Source organism: Macaca fascicularis, chromosome 17 (genome assembly GCF_037993035.2).
Source record: "Macaca fascicularis isolate 582-1 chromosome 17, T2T-MFA8v1.1".
Lineage (NCBI taxonomy): Eukaryota > Metazoa > Chordata > Mammalia > Primates > Cercopithecidae > Macaca > Macaca fascicularis.
This window is the reverse complement of record NC_088391.1, coordinates 12078637-12099420: the sequence shown is the minus strand read 5'-3', so window position 1 is coordinate 12099420 and position 20784 is coordinate 12078637. Positions and strand designations below refer to the sequence as shown.

Genomic DNA, 20784 nt, shown 5'->3' with positions numbered 1-20784 from the left:
TCTCACAATGTCCCTTCAGCACCTGACCCTATACCCACCGGTTATTCCTAGGTTATATTAGTAATGCAACAAAGAGTAATATTAAAATCTAATGATTAACGTTTATAATAATGATTGCTAATTGTCCATGATGATCTCTTTAATTTGTATTATGACTATTCTTACTCTATTTTCTTTATTATACTGAAACAGTTTGTACCTTCAGTCTCTTGCCTCAGCACCTGGGTAATCCTCCACCCATACATATGGGTAGGCTCTAATATAATGAGTGGAGTCCTAATATATGGGGAAATTTAGATACAGACATGTACATTGGGAGAACACCATCTTACAATGAAGGCAAAGGTGGAGGCAAGATATCTACAAGCCAAAGAATGCCAAAAAATGCCAGCAAATCACCAGAAGCAAAAGAGAGAGACACTGAACAGATTCTCACAGCCTCCGAAGGAATTAACCCTGCCAACACTTTGATCTTGGATTTCCAGCCTCCAGAACTGTGAGACAACAAATTTCCTTTAAGTCCCCAGTCTATGGTTCTTTGTTATAGCAAGTAAATACACAGCATTACTCACTGAACTGAGAAAAACGATCTAGAACCAGAGACATCTTCCAGGGATATATACTGTATCATGAATAGAAACTCAAATATCCAGCCCTCACACCGTAACTAAGAGAGGAGGAAAAAAATTAATCTTGGATAAGTAGAGAGTCATGAATTACACTGAGTCACGGCGCCGACCTTCTCACTTTTTTATTTTAGTGTAAGTCCACTGTTTTATTTCCTACAAATCTACCTAACTTTTTTTTCTATTTCATAGCACTCATACAAATGGTTTCTCTTACATGCGCACACACATTGATTCACTAATTGTTGAATGCAACTAATATTTTATCAAATTTGATACAAATTGTACAAATTGTAAGAATTACATCATTACAGTGAATTACATAATATGTTTCTGAAAACAGCAAGCAGAAAAGATGATTATCACTTTTTCTTTATTCTGAGATGCAGTCTCGTTCTGTGGCCCAGGCTGGAGTGCAGTGCTGCGATCTCAGTTCACTGCAACCTCCGCTTCCCAGGTTCAAGCAATTCTCCTGCCTCAGCCTCCCGAGTAGCTGGGATTACAGGTGTGTGCCACCACACCTGGCTTATTTTTATATTTTTAGTAGAGAAGGGGTTTCGCCATGTTGGCCAGGCTGGTTTCAAACTCCTGACCTCAGGTGATCCACTCACCTCAGCCTCGATTAGTATATGTTAACAAAAAATCAAATGAAATATGAAAGTGGTCAATATTTGAGTGCCTAAGGACCTTGTCCCACAGAGTTCTAAAACTCAGCAGCCAGTTTGAGGGCCCACTCATAGTACTCTAGAGCTTCATTCATGTTTCCTTTCAATTTGTACAGAAACCTAAGGAGGCTTAAGCTTTCCAAGTCTAACACGTTTCTCTGAAGTTTCCTTAAAACCAATTTATCCAAAGAATTGACACTTTTATCCCTTGAAAATGATGCCTTTTCTATTTGTATTGCTTTTAAATAAGGGATAATTGCACTGACATCAGATTTCTTTTGAAATTCCTGAACTCTACCACAGTGCAAATATATGTCTTGCATTATTTCTTCTACACTGGTTTCATGCATAACACTTTTTGAAAAGTGTCTTCAGCTTTTCTGTGATTGCTTGCTTCTATCTACATTCCTGCCAGGTCTATATAGGCAACCTCAAATGTGGGCTTTTGTTCCACAGCGGACTGAAGATGAAATGCGGCTGATCTTATCATTTTGTCTACTTTTCTCTGTTCTGCCGTCTAGGCTGCCTGTTGGTAGCTTCCTTCATTTGGATCTTTTGTGCCCTGTCACAAAGCCCTACATGGTGAGGCAGGAAGGCGGAAGTGGGAGTTGCCTGCAAGGAGGTTTTTAAGAGCTCAAGAGCTTCATCCACAAATCCTTCTCTTCAGTAAAAGTTGGCTGCATATCCAAAGACAAAGGTCTGCGTGGACATATTGGCCAGAGCTGCTTCAATGCACTTTTCTCCTTCAGCTTCCTGTCCTTCATCCCGAAGCTTCAGGGCAAGGAGAACCTTACTATATGCATCATCTACATTTAGTCTGACAGCCTGCCTTAGGGTAGGCAAAGAAAATGACTTGCGATCCCCTGTTGCTAATTTAAAGCCATTCAGGTCGTGATGGCATACCCAGAGTTGAGTTCATGGTTTTCAGCATCCACTGACAGATCCTTTACAAAGCAGGCCTTGGCCTGTTCATAATTCTTTCCTCTACATTTCAGCAAGGCCCGTTCTTCCTCACAGTCCATCTCTGGACATTCCATTCTGTAACAGAAAGGATTTGAAAACTTCTTGCAAATGTTCTCTAACTTGTCCAGGTAAGTCTGGGTTTCTGCCAGTATGCCCATGTGGTAATACACCCAGGCAAAGTTGCCCCAGGTTACCAGACTTCTCACATCTAACTGATTGGCACGTTCTTTCTGGATTAAGTCTTCAGCTTCTTTCAAGTTCTCCAGAACTTCCTCATTCTGGTCTTTCAGGTGTTTCACATAGGCTAGTAGGTTGTATTCCCACACTGAATTTAGTGTCTAGAAACCCAATCTGGTCCAAGACTGTTTTCCAAATCAGGCATTTCATCATCTTTAATTGATACTTCCCATGTAAAGTGACATCTTAACTGCTCCAGACTACCCTTGACCCGATGATCATCAGCATTTTTACTCATGGTTGCTGTGAACTAGGCAGCAGTTTTGTAGTGGTCTAGCCAGACTCCTCTGACATCTAGGCCTCCTCACTTTTTCTTCTCCCCCCACACCTTGCCTTGGGGCCAAGAGCTAATCTCGTGTTAGTCCCCATAACAAGCACAGGCTTCCCCATAAATATATACACCTGCTATATACACACAAAAATTAAAACATTTAAAAAAGGCAGCACAGGCTCTCAGTCATCCCAAATTCCCTGGATTCCGTTTCCAGGTTTTGGACGTGGCCTTTCTGGGCACCATCTCTCCTCCTACCTCTCCGTCTCCTGGAATCCTTTCACTGGGGCCTCTGGAACTCAGTAAGATCTCCACCACCCTCACCCTTTCCTGCAGGTGCTCTCACTGCCATCTTGTTGCAACAAACCTGGTTCTTGTCTGCCGGCACAGTTGCCCTTGCAGACCCTGTGCTACTGGAGGCCGAGATGAGGCAGATGTCTTCCTCATGCTTCACTGCTGCTCCTCCCACTCTAAAAACACTCAGTTTTGAATCTCATGTTATCAGACTCTGTCATTCATTACTGTTCCTTGCTACAGGCATCCATTGACCCCGGCTCACTCATTCCTTTTCATTTCTTAAAGATTTTAACTCATAACTCACTGTCATTCTGTCATCACGATGGTCTTGTTTCCTGGAAATTTCAGTAGCCTCACAGGCAATCCTTCCAACACTCTGTTGCTCCTAAGTTCCTTGTTTTCTTCTTAAATGGTCATGTCCTCTATTTTCCATTGGTAACTCACTCCAGTGGACATACCTAAGACTTTTATTTCCAATAACTCCATTTCCCCCAGAATCTCAATTTAAAGTACCTCCTTCTTCAACCACCTACCTTTGATCTGCCCAGTTCACTCCCTCTAAAACCCTAACTCAAACCCACTGGGGCCTACAATCAACTTTTCTTATCTCCTGTTCATTGATCCAGATTCCTCTAATGTCTCTTCTTTGCTCTGCATTGTGTCCAAGGTCAATTATTTAGACCCTCCTTTTGCATATACCCCCAGATTCTTTGCCCTTCTTGCTTTGCATTACTTACCCAGCTAAACTACAGACCTGGTTAAATTCTCCTTTCCAACTACTTCATGCCCACACCATCAGAGCTGAACACGTCTGAAAAAATATCACACAACTACAATATATTCATGAACATTAAACCTCCAGTGGGCCCTGGCAGTCATGATGTACTTACTTAGTCCATTTACCCTACCACTTTCTTCTTTTTTTTTTTTTTTGAGACGGAGTCTCGCTCTGTTACCCAGGCTGGAGAGCAGTGGCGCGATCTCGGCTTACCGCAAGCTCCGCCTCCCGGGTTCACGCCATTCTCCTGCCTCAGCCTCCCAAGTAGCTGGGACTACAGGCACCCACCACCATGCCCGGCTAAATTTTTTTTGTATTTTTAGTAGAAACGGGGTTTCACCGTGTTAGCCAGGATGGTCTCGATCTCCTGACCTCGTGATCTGCCCGCCTCGGCCTCCCAAAGTGCTGGGATTACAGGCGTGAGCCACTGCACCTGGCTACTCTACGCCTTTCTTAGATAATTATTTCATGCCTTTCCTTTTCTCTCAAACCTTCAACACCCTTTTCTTCTTCTTCTTCTTTTTTTTTTTTTGAGAAGGAGCCTCGCTCTCTCTCCCACTCTGGAGTGCAGTGGCGCGATCTCAGCTCACTGCAAGCTCCGCTTCCCGGGTTCACGCCATTTTGCCTCAACCTCCCGAGTAGCTGGGACTATAGGTGCCCGCCACCATGCCCAGCTAATTTTTTGTATTTTTAGTAGAGAAGGGGTTTCACTGTGTTAGCCAGGATGGTCTCGATCTCCTGACCTCATGATCCACCCGCCTCGGCCTCCCAAAGTGTGGGGATTACAGGCGTGAGCCACCACATCTGGCCCCCTTTTCTTCATTCCAACTCTCAGCTGATGATTTTGTGCCCTGTTTCAGCGAGGAAACAGAAGCAATCAAAAGAGGTCTGCCAGAAGTTTCCTCTTGTATATCAACTCTTCCACTGGTATCTGTACCTACGTACTTTACTCTTTTTTCCTGTGATTACAGATGAACAGTCTCTACTGCTAGCTAAGGCCAATCTGAACAGAGCCTCTAGAGACCATACCACACAGTATCTGAGAACAGTGCCCTACAGCTGTTCCTGCTTTCCTTCCATCTTGCATTTTACCCTCTTTATTGGATCTTTCTCATTAGCATAGAGTATCTCATCAGTATGCTATTAGCACTTTCATCTGAAAAAGCAAATGTTCTCTTGATCCCAATTCCCCTTCTGGCTACTGATTAATTTCTCTTCTCTTAAAGCAAAAATCCTCAAAATACCTATATTCACTATCATTCCTCCTTTCCCTCCATTTCCTTTGCCCCACTTCAGTCCACTGAAAGTGCTCCTCCACGGTATTAAAGCCAATGATCAATTCTTGGTCCTCACTTCATTATCAATTCTATGAAATAGCATTTGGCAGACTTAATCACTCTCACTACTCGACAATTTTTTTTTCTCTTGGCTTTCAGCATACCTCACTCTTTCCAGCATTCCTCCAACCTCTCTGGCCATTCCTCTATTTCTTTTACTGATTCCTATATCGACATTTATATTTATATTTCCCTGCTTCTAAGTATAAAAGGCTTCAATCAGGTCTTCGATCTCTTCCCTCTCTATCTACTCCCATGCCCACAGTGACTTCATCCAGTCTCCTGGCTTTAAATGTCCCCTGTATGGCCGGCCGGGCGCAGTGGCTCACGCCTGTAATCCCAGCACTTTGGGAGGTCGAGGCGGTGGATCACGAGGTCAGGAGATTGAGACCATCCTGGCTAACATGGTGAAACCCCATCTCTACTGAAACAACAAAAAAAATTAGCCAGGAGTGGTGGCGGGCGCCTGTAGTCCCAGCTACTCCGGAGGCTGAGGCAGAAGAATGGCGTGAACCCGGGAAGTGGAGCTTGCAGTGAGCCGAGATCGTGCCACTGCACTCCAGCCTGGCGACAGAGCAAGACCCGGTCTCAATGTCCCCTGTATGTTGATGACTCCCAAATTCATATCCAGCCATTCCTCTGAACAGACTCCTATGTAACCATCAAGTAGACATTTCTACTTAGATGCCTAATAAGCATCTAAAACTGAGCTCCTGAACTTCCCCAAATACTTGCTTTTCTTTCAGTCTTTCCTTCTAAGTGGCAGTTCCATTCTTCCCAATGCTCAGACCATCCTGCACTGTCCCCCTACCTTCAAAATACAACAAGAATCTGACTGCTTCTCACCACTTACATTGCTTTTGTTTGGTTCATCTTCATCTTTTGCCTAAGTGCTTGAAAGAGCCTCCAAATGGCTTGTTTGTATTCTTGCGCCCCCTACAGCCTATTCTCAACAAAGCGGCCTGTGAAAACCTGTCAGACTGTGTCCCTCCACTTGGAATCTTCCTGTGACGTCCTGTCATCACAGGAAGTTACAGTTCACACAAGGACCCCCACACAACCTGGCTCTTCACTGCCTCTGTCCCTGGCTGTTACTTCTCACTCTCTGGTCTCTGCCAGTGCTCAATGGTACACTAGGCATGATCCCGCCGCACCACTACCTTTGTAATTGCCTGGAAAGCTCTTCCCCACATGGACACATGCCTCACCTCACTCACTCAATTCCTTCAAGTTTCACTCAAATGTCAACCTTCCAGGGAGGTCTCTCTCCTCACCTCTCAATCTAAAATTACAGCCCTCTCTCTTCCCTAACATTACCCTCCCACCCACTTAATCTTTTTTTTCTGAGCACTAAAAAAAACTATACACATGTATGTTACTTATTTCTTTGTTTGTACTCTCCCTCCCCCAACCTCATAATGTAAGCTCTATGAGGGTAGGGATTCTATCTGTTTTGTTAATTGCTCTGTACCCAGCACCTAAAACAGTGTCTGGTACATAACAGTCATTAAATATCGATTAATTAAATAAACAAAAGTTATCCACCTTCTATAATAACAATAAAATGTGTGAAAAGAGTCACCCAAATATGATCAAGATGAAATAAAATGGCATGGGAACAATGTGGCTTACTAATATAATATAGTCAAAGAAAACCCCACAAAGCACTAAAACATAACTAAGCAAACACAAACACATTTAAAAAACGAGAAAATTTTAAAAAGCAAAAGAGAAAGAACAAAACTAAGAAAACAAAACTCAACAAATAGAAGAAAACTCTTGAATTCTTCACAATAGGTTCATGCTGTTGAACTTAGTAAGACCATATATTCAATAAAATAAAAGCCTGACTCTGAGATAATAAACAGCCCTGTACAATGAAAAGTAGAGAGTGATGGCCAAAGCAATAAATTGAGGACATCAATATAACATCACAATGGGATAAACACATACATTAGAAATAGTAAGAAAACATAAATTGCAGAAAATAAAATTAAGGACAATTTCTATAAAATTAAGTAGCACAGACTGGGATGTAAACTGTTACCCCTGAAATAATATTGAATTGCTTTTCATTAAAAATCTGAGGTTCAAAGACGCTTACTTTCAGATCACTAGCTAGCAAATTTGCCAACTGGTAGCTCCAACTAATCATAAGAGATTTTAAAAGACAATGTTTTTCAAAAGAATAAACAAAAAAATTAAATACATTGTGCATTACCTGTTTTTTTCACAACAGAAACTACAAATCCTATTAGGTCCACCTCAGAACAAGAGGGCTGAAAGTCTGGATCTAAAAATTTGCTGAAGTGAAGGGGCTCCCGTGGCTGGTAAACCTGAAATAAAATTTCATCTGACACCTATAGAAAACAAAACAAAAATTCAATATATGGAGATTCCATAAACTAACAAGCACTTATCAAAACTGAAAAATCACACTGAAAGGTTTGTACCGGTAGTTGTTGATACTGAGTTTTTTTTGTCACTGCTAACTGTATGTTAGCTCTTTCAGATTTACTTTTAGATTTTGAAGTTGCAAGATGATAAATTCTATATCTCTTTCCTTCTGTTAACAGAGAATATAAATCTGATGATGGACGCCAAATACTCAATATAACTGTTCAGAGAAAGATGAGAAAGACACAATGGAAGAAGTGATTATCATTTAAATTTTTGTTTCAAAATAAATACAGATCATCTTTTATATTATCTCTTTGTAGGCGTTGGTGGTTTTTGCTTCTCTGTTATAAACTAACTTTATACTTTATCTGGATTTATAATCATTTTGTTAGTAAGGCCATTTTTTAACTTAATAAAACTGATAAAAACAAAGCATTTACACACACACCTGAATCTTTTTCTTTTTTTGAATAGCTTACAATACGCAACTTCCACACAGTTGTGACATCTCTTGATAAACCTTGTTCCTTTTGTTCAGCAGATTCCATGGCTTTCCTGATTTCCAACTGGATCTGAGCTTGTTTCTTATCATTCAACATTTGCCTGTGATTATTCAAGGCTCTTAACTGCTCTTCACTGAAATAACCCTGTGACCATTTAAGATATTGGAATAAAAAGCAATTAAAACTAAAAAGTCCCATCATTGTAACCGGATTGCTTTAAACAGGACAAATACAACAAAATTAGAGCTCATCCTCAGGGTGTGGTTAACGTAATCTGTTTCTCACATAGTATTCTCAGGTGCCTCAAACTGTTAATAATTCTATTTCCCTAAGGCAAAAATGATCCTCCAATTATAAATGTACTCTAATAATCATAATCATCACCATCTACATTACAGATGGCTAACATTTGAATGCTCATTATTTTGAGAAATAGATCTATGTGTAGTAAATGTATTAACTCATTTAATCTTCACAACAATCCATGAGGTAAGTAATATTCATAGTTTCCGTGTTGTAGGTAAAACTGAGGCACAAAGAGAACAACTAATTTGCACAAACCACATAGGTAGAGGTTGGCCCCAGAACCCTGATTCTTAGCCCTGGGAGTATAATTTCATTAACTGTTAAATAGTAGACACAATTTAAAACAGATATGTACTAAACATACTTTTATGTTTGCCTCTACACTTCTGTCCTACTCACTTTAGCAAATTTCTACCTGTACCTCTTGGGAATCTTACCCAGTGTAACAAAAATAAACAGATAAATCAATAAACAAATAAAATAGAAAATGGAATTTAGACATGTAACATACCAGACTGCTGCTACACGTTAGGATATTATACATCTTAATATCCTAATCTATAGTGGGAAGAGAGACTATCCAATCTCTGTTTCTTATGGAGGTATAGAGATTCTAAATATGCAGGCAGTGTTTAAACCATTTTGTTGTAAAACCTGATTTCAGAAGGCCAACATTCAACATTGTTACTGAAAACAAATTCTAAAAGGACTGTTTTAAAAATGGATGCCTATGTTCTCCTCAAAGAATTACAAAGATAACTTTAAAAAAGTAAAATCTCATAGACTCATAGGCACTTAGAACCCTAAAGATAACCTACTGTTAGGTTTTCCCTTGATAGAAGGTGGAAATGAGGTCCTAAGAAATACATTACTTGTCCAGTTACAGAGTGGCTGGGCAAGGCCCTACTCCAACTCTTATTCTGCTCCCTTATGTCCAGACAAAAAAAATTGTTAAATTCTGTGGATGAAATTAAAGCTGTCTTCATGATGATACATAGAATGCACAAGCTTTGACAAATAATATTATAAAAGATAGAGGCAAATAATTTTTCAAGAAATAATCATAAAGCCTTCATTTTCAGACCTGCAGCAAGTATACTCACAAGTTTTAAAACTGGACTCACTTCTCACAGGGAGAACCCAAATTGTAACATTTCAGAACAGGAGGGAATTTTACTCAGTACAACGCTGCTTACATTACTGATGAAATATTGTTTATTTTGTAGTCCCACTATTTAAGAAATTCAAGGCTATATTCACATGAAGTAAATGAAATTAATCAATTAACAACCAGCAGTTTTGGTAAAATATTTGCTCCTTCCTATCTAACAAACTAATCTTAGAATTTGAATTTTTTTAGGTATCTACCGTCTAAACATTTAGGAGGTAGCTTAATATATAAAATTATGTTCTAATAATAGTAACTAACATTTATATGGAACTTTTATATATATTATTTGATCCTAAAACAATATTTTATGCCCATTTAATAGCTTTTTTTTTGAGACGGAGTTTTGCTCTTGTTGCCCAGGCTGGAGTGCAATGGCATGACCTGGGTTCACTGCAACCTCTGCCTCTTGGATTCAAGCGATTCTCCTGTCTCAGCCTCCTGAGTAGCTGGGATCATAGGCATGCGCACCACACCTGGCTAATTTTGTATTTTTAGTAGAGATGGGGTTGCACCATGTTGGCCAGGCTGGTCACAAACTCCCGACCTCAGGTATTCTGCCCGCCTCGGCCTCCCAAAATGCTGGGATTATAGGCGTGAGCCACTGTGCCTGGCCAGCTATTTTATTCTCATTCACTTTGTTAATAAAATGAGAATGCCACGATTCTAAAGCCTATGCTAACTTCTAACAATTTAGAGCTTCTGAAACATTTCTACCGAATTACCCCTAGGGTAGAGGATTATCAAGAACACTCCAGATAGGACTTGAGAAACAGCTAAGAACATGGAAACTAAGCCATTACTTTGAAGATATTTGTTTTATCTTAAAAATAAAAAAGGTTTTTGCTTCAGAGTACAGGAGGGACAAAAATAAAACAAACAAGTTTTGCCTGTATTTTAAACCAAATTTATTTAATATATAAAATTCTAGAACCCTCCCCTCCTCTACTTGGTATAGAGTTGAAAACGTACCACCACACTGGTTTGGTACATCACTGAAAATCCCAGAAATGTACACATCCCTTCTGAGAAATGCAGCATTTCAACATATTCCTTCCCGTGATAGCCAGAGAGTCTAAAACAGCTTCCCACCTTGAATAATCATCAAGCCTCATTATATGTCCTCTTACTCTCTCACCTCAAGGTAAGCTGGGTCTGCTGCATTCTTCACTGCTTCGTAAAGCTCTGCACCATCTTGCAGAGCACGAACTTGCTGTCTTGTTAGTGCACGTGATGGTAAATATGGTTTTGTTGTGTTTTCTAAGAAAAAAAAAAGGATCATTAATTCACTAAACTGTAAATTTAAAGCAACTAAAACTAAAGAACCAAGCATAAAACACCCAAAGAAGGGAAATTTTAAAATAAGAAACTATGTATCTGCTAAAAGTTTTTTCTTTTTTTTTTTTTTTTTTTGAGACAGGGTCTCAACTTGTCACCCAAGTTGGAGTGCAGTGGTGTGATCTCGGCTCATTGCAACCTCTGTCTCCCGGGTTCAAGTGATTCTCCTGTCTTAGCCTCCCGAGTAGCTGGGATTACAGGCACATGCCAACATGCCCGGATAATTTTTGCATTTTTGGTAGAGACAGAGTTTCACCATATTGGCCAGGCTGGTCTCAAACTCCTGACCTCAACTGATCCACCCACCTTGGACTCCCAAACTGTTGGGATTATAGATGTGATCCATGACACCCGGCCTGCTATAAGTTTTCTAGGAAATTTTGAAACTAGTGTACTCACGGTTAAAAAAAAAAAAAAAAAAAGTCATACAGAGTTTAATTACAGTAATATGTGAGTTAAGCACAAGTATATTTGTTTTAATGTATTGCACTTTATTGAGTTTCACAGATACTGCATTTCTTTTTAAACACAAATTGAAGGTTTGTGGAAACTATGTTGAGGAAGCCTACTGGTGCCATTTTTCCAACAGTATGTGCTCACTTCACGTTTCTGTCACATAGCTCTGACAGAGATGTATAGAGTGATTAATGTTATTTTCATGCCTCCTAACACAATATCCATTCTGTGGCCCATGGATCATGGAGTCATCTCAACTTTCAAGTCTTATTATTTAAGAAACATGTCTTATAAAGAATAGCTGCCATAGTGATTTCTCCGATAGATACGGGTAAAGTGAATTGAAACCTTTCAGAAAGGATTCGCCCTTCTAGATACCATTAAGAACATTAGTGTTTCATGGGAAGTCAAAATATCAACAATAACAAGTTTACCAGAAGTTGATTCCAAACCTCATGGATGACTTTGCGGGGGTTCAAGACTTCAATGCAGGAAGTAACTGCATATGTGGTGGAAATAGCAAGAGAACTAGAATTAGAAGTAAAGCCTGAAGATGTGACTGAATTACTGCAATGTCACATTAAAACTTAAATGATGAGGAGCTTCATAAATCTCATCTGGAACTGTAATCCTCACGTCGAGGGACGGACCTGGTGGGAGGTGACTGGATCACGAGGGCAGTTTCCCTCATGCTGTTCCATGATAGTGAGGGAGCTCTCAAGAGATCTGATGGCTTAAAAGTGAGAGTTCCCCCGTCCTCTCTTTCCTGCCACCCTGTGAAGAAGGTACTTGCTTCTCCTTAATCTTCCACTACGACGTTGTTTCCTGAGGCCTCCCCAGCCATGTGGAACTGTGAATCAATTAAACCTTTTTCCTTTACAAATTACCCAGTCTCAGGTATTTTTATAGCAGTATGAGGATGAACTAATACAGAGAATTGGTACCAGGAGAGGGGTACTGCTATAACAATAACCTGAAAATGTGGAATTGACTTTGGAACTAGATAACAGGCAGAGACTGGAACAGTTTGGAGGGCTCGGAAGAAGACGGGAAGATGTGGGAAAGTCTGGAACTCCCTAGAGATTTGTTGAATGGTTTTGACCAAAATTCTGACAGTGATATGGACAATGAAGTCAGGCTGAGGTGGTCTCAGATGGAGATGAGGATTTTATTGGGAACTGAAGCAAAGGTCACTTTTGCTATGCTTTAGAGCAAAGAGACTAGTGGCATTTTGCTTCTTCACTAGAGATCCATGGAATGTAGAACTTGAGAGAGATGACTTAGGGTATCCTGTGGAAGAAATTTCTAAGCAGCAAAGTGCTCAAGGTGTGATGTGGCTTTTTCTAGAAACACACAGTCATACGTGTTCACAAAGAGACGGTTTGAAATTGGAACTTATATTTAAAAGGGAAGCAGAGCATAAAAGTTTGGAAAACCTGCAGCCCGACCATGAAATAGAAAAGAAAAATCCATTTCCTGGGAAAGAATTCAAGCCATCTGCAGAAGTTTGCATAAGTAACAAGGAGACAAATCTTTTTTTTTTTTTTTGAGACGGAGTCTTGCTGTGTCGCCCAGGCTGGAGTGCAGTGGCCGGATCTCAGCTCACTGCAAGCTCCGCCTCCCGGGTTTACGCCATTCTCCTGCCTCAGCCTCCCGAGTAGCTGGGACTACAGGCGCCCGCCACGTCGCCCGGCTAGTTTTTTGTATTTTTTTTAGTAGAGATGGGGTTTCACTGTGTTAGCCAGGATGGTCTCGATCTCCTGACCTCATGATCCGCCCATCTCGGCCTCCCAAAGTGCTGGGATTACAGGCTTGAGCCACTGCGCCCGGCCAAGGAGACCAATGTTAATAGCCAAGACAATGGAGACAGTGTCTCCAAGGCATGTCAGAGATCTTCACAGCAGGCCCTTCTATCACAGGCCTGGAGACCTTGGAGGGAAAAATGGTTTTGTGGGCTGGGCCCAAGGCCCCACTGCTCTGTGCAGCCATGGCACATGGCACCCTGCATCCCACTTGCTCTAGCTCCAGCCATTGATAAAAACGGCCAAGGTACAGATCAGGCCATTGCTTGAGACGGTGCAAGCCCCAAGCCTTGATGGCCTCCATGTGGTGTTGGGCCTGTGGGTGTGCAGAAGACAAGAGGTGAGCTGTGGGAGCCTCTGCCTAGATTTCAGAGGATGTATGGAAGTGCCAGGATGTCCACGCAGTAGTCTGCTGCGGGGGCAGAGACCTCATAGAGAACCTCTGTTAGCACAGTATGAGAGGGAAATTGGGAGGGAAATATGGGGTTGGAGCCACCCCCCAGAGTCCTCACTGGGGAACTGCCGAGTGGAGCTGTGAGAAGAGGGCCATCATCCTCCACTGACAGTCTGCACTGTGTGGCTGTCACTCAATGGCAGCCCATGAAAGCAGATGCAGGGGCTGTAGCCTGCAGAGCCAAAGGGGCAGAGCTGCTCAAGGCCGTGGGAGATCACCCCTTATTCGGCATGCCCTGGATGTAAGACATGGAGTCAAAGGAGATTTTAGAGCTTTAATGACTGGCCTGGGTGCGGTGGCTCACTTGAGGCTAGGAGTTTATTTTTTTATTTTATTATTTATTTATTTATTTATTTTTTGAGACAGAATCTTGCTTTGTTGCCCAGGCTGGAGTGCAGTGGTGCGATTTTGGCTCACTGCAACCTCCGCCTCCCAGGTTCAAGCGATTCTCCTGCCTCAGCCTCCCAAGTAGCTGGGATTACAGATGTGTGCCACCACGCCCAGCTAATTTTTGTATTTTTCGTAGAAACAGGGTTTCACCATGTTGGCCAGGCTGGTCTTGAACTCCTGACCTCATGATCTGCCCAACTCAGCCTCCCAAAGTGGTGGGATTACAGGCGTGAGACACCACACCCAGCGAGGCTAGGAGTTTATGACCAGCCTGGCCAACATGGCGAAACCCCATCTCTACTAAAAATACAAAAATTAGCTGGGCATGATGGTGTACACCTGTAATCCCAGCTACTTGGGAGGCTGAGGCATGAGAATTGCTTGAAACAGGAGGCAGAGGCTGCAGTGAGCCAATATCTCTCCACTGCACTCTAGCCTGAACAACAGAGCAAGACCCCATCTCAAAAAGAAAAAAAAAAAGATTCAATGATTTCCTGGCTAGATTTCAGACTTGCATGGGGACTGCAGTCCCTCTGTTTGGCCAATTTCTCCCACTTGAGATGGGAGCATTTACCCAATACCTGTACCCCCATTGTATCTTGGAAGTAATGAATTTGCTTTTGATTTTACAGGCTCATAGATGGAAGAGATTTGTCTTGTCTCAGATGAAGACTTTGGACTTGAATTTTTGAGTTAATGCTGGAATTAGTTAAGAATTTCGGGGACTGTTGGGAAGGCATGATTGGTTTTGAAATGTGGAAAGGACATGAGATTTGGGAGAGTCTGGGGCAGAATGATATAGTTTGGCTCTGTGTCCCTACCCAAATCTCATCTCAAATTGTAATCCCCATGTGTTGAGGGAGAGATCTGGTGGTAGGTGACTGGATCATGGGGGTGGTTCTCCCATGCTATTCTTGTGCTAGTGAGGGAGTTCTCACGAGATCTCATGGCTTAAAAGTGGCAGTTGACCCTGCATTCTCTCCTGCCACCTTATGAAAAATGTATTTGTTTCTCCTTTGTCTTCTGCCATGATTGTAAGTTTCCTGAGGCCTCCTCAGCCAAGTGGAACTGTGAGTCAATTAAGCTTCTTTCCTTTAGAAATTACCCAGTCTCAGGTATTTTGTATAGCAGTGTGAGAACAGATTAATACAGAGCTGCTTCTTATGGATGAGCAAATAAAGTAGTTTCTTGAGAAGGAATCTACTCCTGGTGAAGGTGCTGTGAATATTGTTGAAATGACAACAAAGGATTTAGAATATTCCATAATACTCTGATAAAGCAGAGTTTGACAGAATTGACTCCAATTATGAAAGCAGTTCTACCGTGGATAAAATGCTATCAAACAGCATTGCATGCTACAGAGAAATCTTTCATGAAATGAAAAGTCAATCAGTGTTGCAAATGCTCTTGTCTTATTTTAAGAAATTGCCACAACCGCCCCAACCTTCAGCAACTACCACTCTGATCATTCAGCAGGCATCAACATCAAGGAAAGATCCTCCACCAGCAAAAATATTACAACTCACTGAAAGCTCAGATGATCATTAGCATTTCTTAGCAATAAAGTATATTAAGGTATGTGCATTGTTTTTTTAAGACACAATGCTACTACCACACATTTAAGAGATTACGCTATAGTGTAAACATTACTTTTGTATGCTCTGGGAAGTCAAAATATTCATGTGATGTGCTCTACTGTAATAGTTGCTTTATTGCGGTATCCACAGTATCTCTGAGGTATGCCTGTAAATGATTTCATAATCACTTATTTATGAAAATAGTTGATAATTTTAAGCAAATAAAATATAAGAAGCAATATTTCTGCAGATAACTATGGAACTATAAGTTCTATAGAACATGTTATATCTTCTATATAAATCATGAAGAAATGAAGAAAAACATAAAATCTTCAGCAACAACAAAAGGGAGATATGAAAAAATAAAATTTAAGTCATATAAACATAAAAACACCACGATTTTTAACATTAAAATTGACACCACAATAGGCCCTAGTTCCAGGCATCATAACACATGAAAACTAATAACTACAATGACAAAAATGCAAAAGTCACATAATATAGGTAAGAACTCAGGAAAAATATTACAAATGGCTTAGGGAAAAATAATCTGATATTTCTGTCCCTTGTTGCTATGCTTTCTCTAATACCAAAAAAGAATACTCCAGATACTAAAAAATAAAGTCAATTTATTATTCAAAATAAAAACTATTTACTCATTAAAAATGTTAAATTGAAAGTCTCTAAAACTTTGTTCTTATATTAGAAATAAAAATGTGTACCATATAACCCATTTTACCTTCATGTTCTTCAAATTCCTCTTGAATTTTAGTGAATAAGGCTTCTAGTCTCTTTTGTTGGGCCTCCACATATTTTGCTGCTTCCTTTTCTTCCTCTCTTTCATTGCGAAATATGTATAATCCAGATGATGTCTTCTCCATCCACTGTAATAATATGTTACACACACCAAAAAAGTCATATATATAACTTTCAAATTAATTGTATCAGGTCAGGCACGGTGGCTCACGCCTGTAATCCCAGAATTTTGGGAGACTGAGGTGAGTGGATCACCTGAGGTAAGGAGTTTGAGATCAGCCTGACCAACATGGTGAAACTCCGTCTCTACCAAAAATACAAAATTATCCGGGTAGGGTGGCGCATGCCTGTAATCTCAGCTACTTGAGAGGCTGAGGGAGGAGAATCACTTGAACCCGGGAGGTGGAGGTTGCAGTGAGCCAAGATCACGCCATTGCACTCCAGCCTGGGCAAGAGACCAAAACTCCGTCACAAACAAACAAACAAAAAAATAAAGCTTATCAAAAGAAAGAAATATATGATAAGTTTCAAGAATATATCATACCTGTATAGGGTATGCTCTTTGAATAATTACATCAACACAACCAACATTTCCTCCATCACTGAAAAGTGATGATAAGGGCAGGGGAAAAGGTCTAGGGTCAGGAAAGAATCCAAGTTTGGTATACCAGCGAGCAGGCCGAGTACTGTTAGCAGAAATCTGGACAAATTAATAAATAGATGGATTTAGGAGTTAAATATGTATTCAATTCTATTACAGTTATCATAAGAGTTTTCATTCTTTTAGAACTGCCTTAAAAATATTCACTTTAAAAAGTCTTAGGAAGATTAGTAAGACAGTAAGTAAAAAATGTATCAAAGTGAAAATATTTTCAAAATAGAGTACTTCTCAAACATATTGTTTATACTGCTACAAGTTTTTAATGCTATTTAAATGTTTCTATTAGAAAACAGATAAAAGGAACTTCAATTTAAACATAATAGTTTAAAATACACTTATTCAATCAAGCTTCCTCAAAAAACCTACATGGACAAAGGCAACCAGAGAGAATAGGAAGTGAGGCATCACCAAAATTTTGGAAGCTAAGAATTTGTGGAACGAGTAAATGACAAAGCAGCCTGAGAATGATTATGGTTAACACAAAGAGCAAATATTCATCGAACACTTACTAAGGTAACTGGCATAGTGTTAAGCACTTTACGTATATTAACAATTAATCTTTGGCCAGGCAAGGTGGCTCACGCCTGTAATCCCAACACTTTGGGAGGCCGAGGCAGGCGCATCACCTGACGTCAGGAGTTTGAGATCAGCCTGGCCAACATGGTGAAACCCCATCGCTACTAAAAAAAAAAAAAAAAAAGTAGCCAGGTGAGGTGAAGGGCGCCTGTAATCCCGGCTACTTGGGAGGCTGAGGCAGGAGAACTGCTTGAACCTGGAGGCAGAGGGTACGGTGAGCTGAGATTGTGCCACTGCACTCCAGCCTGGGTGACAGAGCGCGCCTCCGTCTCCAAATAAAAAAGAAAAGAAAAGAAAAAGAAAAAAACAAATTTTCTTCACAATAATCCTAAGACTCATCTCCATTTTACAGATGACGATAAAACTAAAATATGTGAGAAACTACACAACTTGCCCAAGGTTATTCAGCCACCAAACTTGTTGTAAGGAGTTAATATGAAATAAAATAATTAAAGGAACAAAATAATTAAATAACAAAATAATTAAAGGAAAACACGCAGAAACTGGAGGCAACAGGTACCTGTGAAGGCTGGAGCATATGGTGGGGCTGAAAATAGGAAAAAATGGTTGACATTTTGTACAAAAGTAGTTGAAACACCAGATTTTCTTTCCTATCCCAAGTAGCCAGGTGGCTGTCCCTCCCTCATACTAAAAAAGAACCCAGGACCCTATTCTTGCTGCAGCATTTAAAAGAAAAAAAAAATGCAGGAGACTTTACTTTCTGGAGGGCTGAACCATACATATCGTGGACTCTCTGGAACACTGAGCAGACGCAGCCAGGGTGGGGGTGAGATGCTATTATTGAAAACAAAACTGAAATAAAATTTTTATGCTGAAAATGACTCTCCCCATTAATTTCCTTACTCTGCTCAACTCTCGGAACAGTCACTGATATTTGAGGGTCTCCTAGTTAAATTATCACATTACTACCCTATGAGCTGACAAGCCTCACCACACATACAACTTGTGGATCAGTCAATGATCACCATTGAGGAAAGTCTCTAACCTGAGAGATTCAAACAGAGAAAGGTTTTCATTTAAAAAAAAAAATGCAGGAAGCAGAAAAAATGAAAATGAAAACAAAACATTAATCATTAGCTTTAGAAAGATAAGAAGATACTGGCCGGGCGCGGTGGCTCAAGCCTGTAATCCCAGCACTTTGGGAGGCCGAGACGGGCGGATCACGACGTCAGGAGTTCGAGACCATCCTGGCTAACACGGTGAAACCCCGTCTCTACTAAAAAATACAAAAAACTAGCCGGGCCAGGTGGTGGGCGCCTGTAGTCCCAGCTACTCGGGAGGCTGAGGCAGGAGAATGGCGTAAAAACCCGGGAGGCGGAGCTTGCAGTGAGCTGAGATCCGGCCACTGCACTCCAGCCTGGGCGACACAGCAAGACTCCGTCTCAAAAAAAAAAAAAAAAAAAAGAAGATACTGTATCTATGAAACAAGAACTGAATGTCACAAAGAGAGAAAACATTTAGGGAATAATAAAGGTCTCTTGAAAATTATGTTGGTGGACACAAATTCACTTTAAGAATTAGAAGAAAAGGGCTGGGCACAGTAGCTCAAGCCTGTAATCCCAGCACTTTGGGAGGCCAAGGCAGGCGGATCACGAGGTCAGGAGTTCGACACCAGCTTAGTCAACATAGTGAAGCCCTATCTCTACTAAAAATACAAAAAAATTAGCCAGGTGTGGTGGTGGATGCCTGTAATCCCAGCTACTCAGGAGGCTGAGGCTGAGGCAGGAGAATTGCTTGAATCTGGGAGGAGGTGGTTGCAGTGAGCCAAGATCACGCCACAGCACTCCAGCCTGGGCAACAGTGCAAGACCCCATCTCAAAAAACAAAGAATTAGAAGAAAAGACAACCCTAATTTGAGGGTTGCGAAATGGTTATATTTTAATTCTATTATTCCTTATTTGTTGAAACATTTTTATAAACAGAAACTTCCCCTGATCTACTTGAGGGTCCCAATATATAGATCACATAAGAGAAGAAAAATAAATGCTTGATTTTTTTCTCCTTTTACTTAGTCTTTGTTGTTTTTTTGAGGCTGAGTCTGGCCCTGTCACCCAGGCTGAAGTGCAGTAGCACGATCTCAACTCACTGCAACCTCTGCCTCCTGGGCTCAGGTCATCCTCCCACCACGGCTTCTCAAGTAGCTGGGACTACAGGCGCATGCATACCATGACACCTGGTTAATTTTTGTATTTTTTGTAGAGATGTGGTTTTGTCATGTTGACCAGGCTGGTCTCACACTCCTGAATGCAAGCAATCTGCCCACCTTAGTCTCCCAAAGTACTGTGATTACACGTGTGAGCCACTGTGCCTGGGCTTTAGTTTTTAAAACAATGAGAGTAGAGGTATCATTTGTTATGAATTTCAATTTTTTGCTATTATCCTTTTTTCTTTTTTTTCTTTGCAATGGAGTCTCGCTCTGTCACCCAGGCTGGAGTGCGGCGGCAAGATCTTGGCTCACTGCAACCTCCGCTTCCTGGGTTGAAGCAATTCTCCTTGCCTCAGACTCCCAAGTAGCTGGGATTACAGACACCTGCCCCCAGGCCTAATTTTTGTATTTTTTAGTAGAGATGGGGTTTCACCATGTTGGCCAGACTGGTCTCGAACTCCTGACCCCAAGTGATCTGCCCACCTTGGCCTCCCAAAATCTTGGGATTACAAGTGTGGGCCACTGTGCCCAGCCTGTTATTATCCTTTCTGATGCTCAAATTATTTGATCTCTGATCAGTAAGAATCTATTCTAGTACACTCCTGAGTCCTTTTGACATGACACTAGTAGTGTTTGATGCTTAGTTTTTTTCTGGTATGTCAAGACTTTCCAGATTCATATATATCCTCCCCTGAATCTGGACTCAGACATTTCTTCAAGACACCTTGCATCTTTTTAAGAGAAAATGGTACTTAGAAAACATTCTGAGAACTAGGGATACTCAGTACTGCTGGATTGTTCATTTTTTTGTTGTTGTTGTTTTTGATAGACGAAACTAGTAAGCATGTTTTTTTTGTTTGTTTGTTTTTTCTTTGACACAGGGTCTCACTTTGTGGCCCAGGCTGGAGTGCAATGGTGTGATCTTGGCTCACTGCAACCTCTGCATCCTAGGTTCAAGTGATTCTCCCACCTCAGCCTCCCCAGTAGCTGGGACTACAGGAGCATGCCATCATGCCTGGCTAAGTTTTATATTTTTAGTAGAGACGGGGTTTCACC

The 20784-nt window shown here is 41.0% G+C and overlaps 1 protein-coding gene and 1 pseudogene across 1 annotated transcript in view; both read right to left on the bottom strand.

The window, feature by feature from the left end:
- BRCA2 (BRCA2 DNA repair associated) overlaps nucleotides 1-20784 on the bottom strand; it is a 92896-nt gene that overhangs the window by 19853 nt on the left and 52259 nt on the right. The window contains exons 19-24 of the mRNA XM_005585600.5: nucleotides 16869-17024; nucleotides 16308-16452; nucleotides 10690-10811; nucleotides 8023-8221; nucleotides 7628-7791; nucleotides 7396-7534 (exon numbers count right to left, since the gene is read on the bottom strand). Of these exons, the coding sequence (XP_005585657.3) occupies nucleotides 7396-7534; nucleotides 7628-7791; nucleotides 8023-8221; nucleotides 10690-10811; nucleotides 16308-16452; nucleotides 16869-17024 (925 nt within the window). The remainder of the gene's footprint in view (nucleotides 1-7395; nucleotides 7535-7627; nucleotides 7792-8022; nucleotides 8222-10689; nucleotides 10812-16307; nucleotides 16453-16868; nucleotides 17025-20784) is intronic.
- On the bottom strand, nucleotides 1169-2850 carry LOC102122674 (interferon-induced protein with tetratricopeptide repeats 1 pseudogene; annotated as a pseudogene).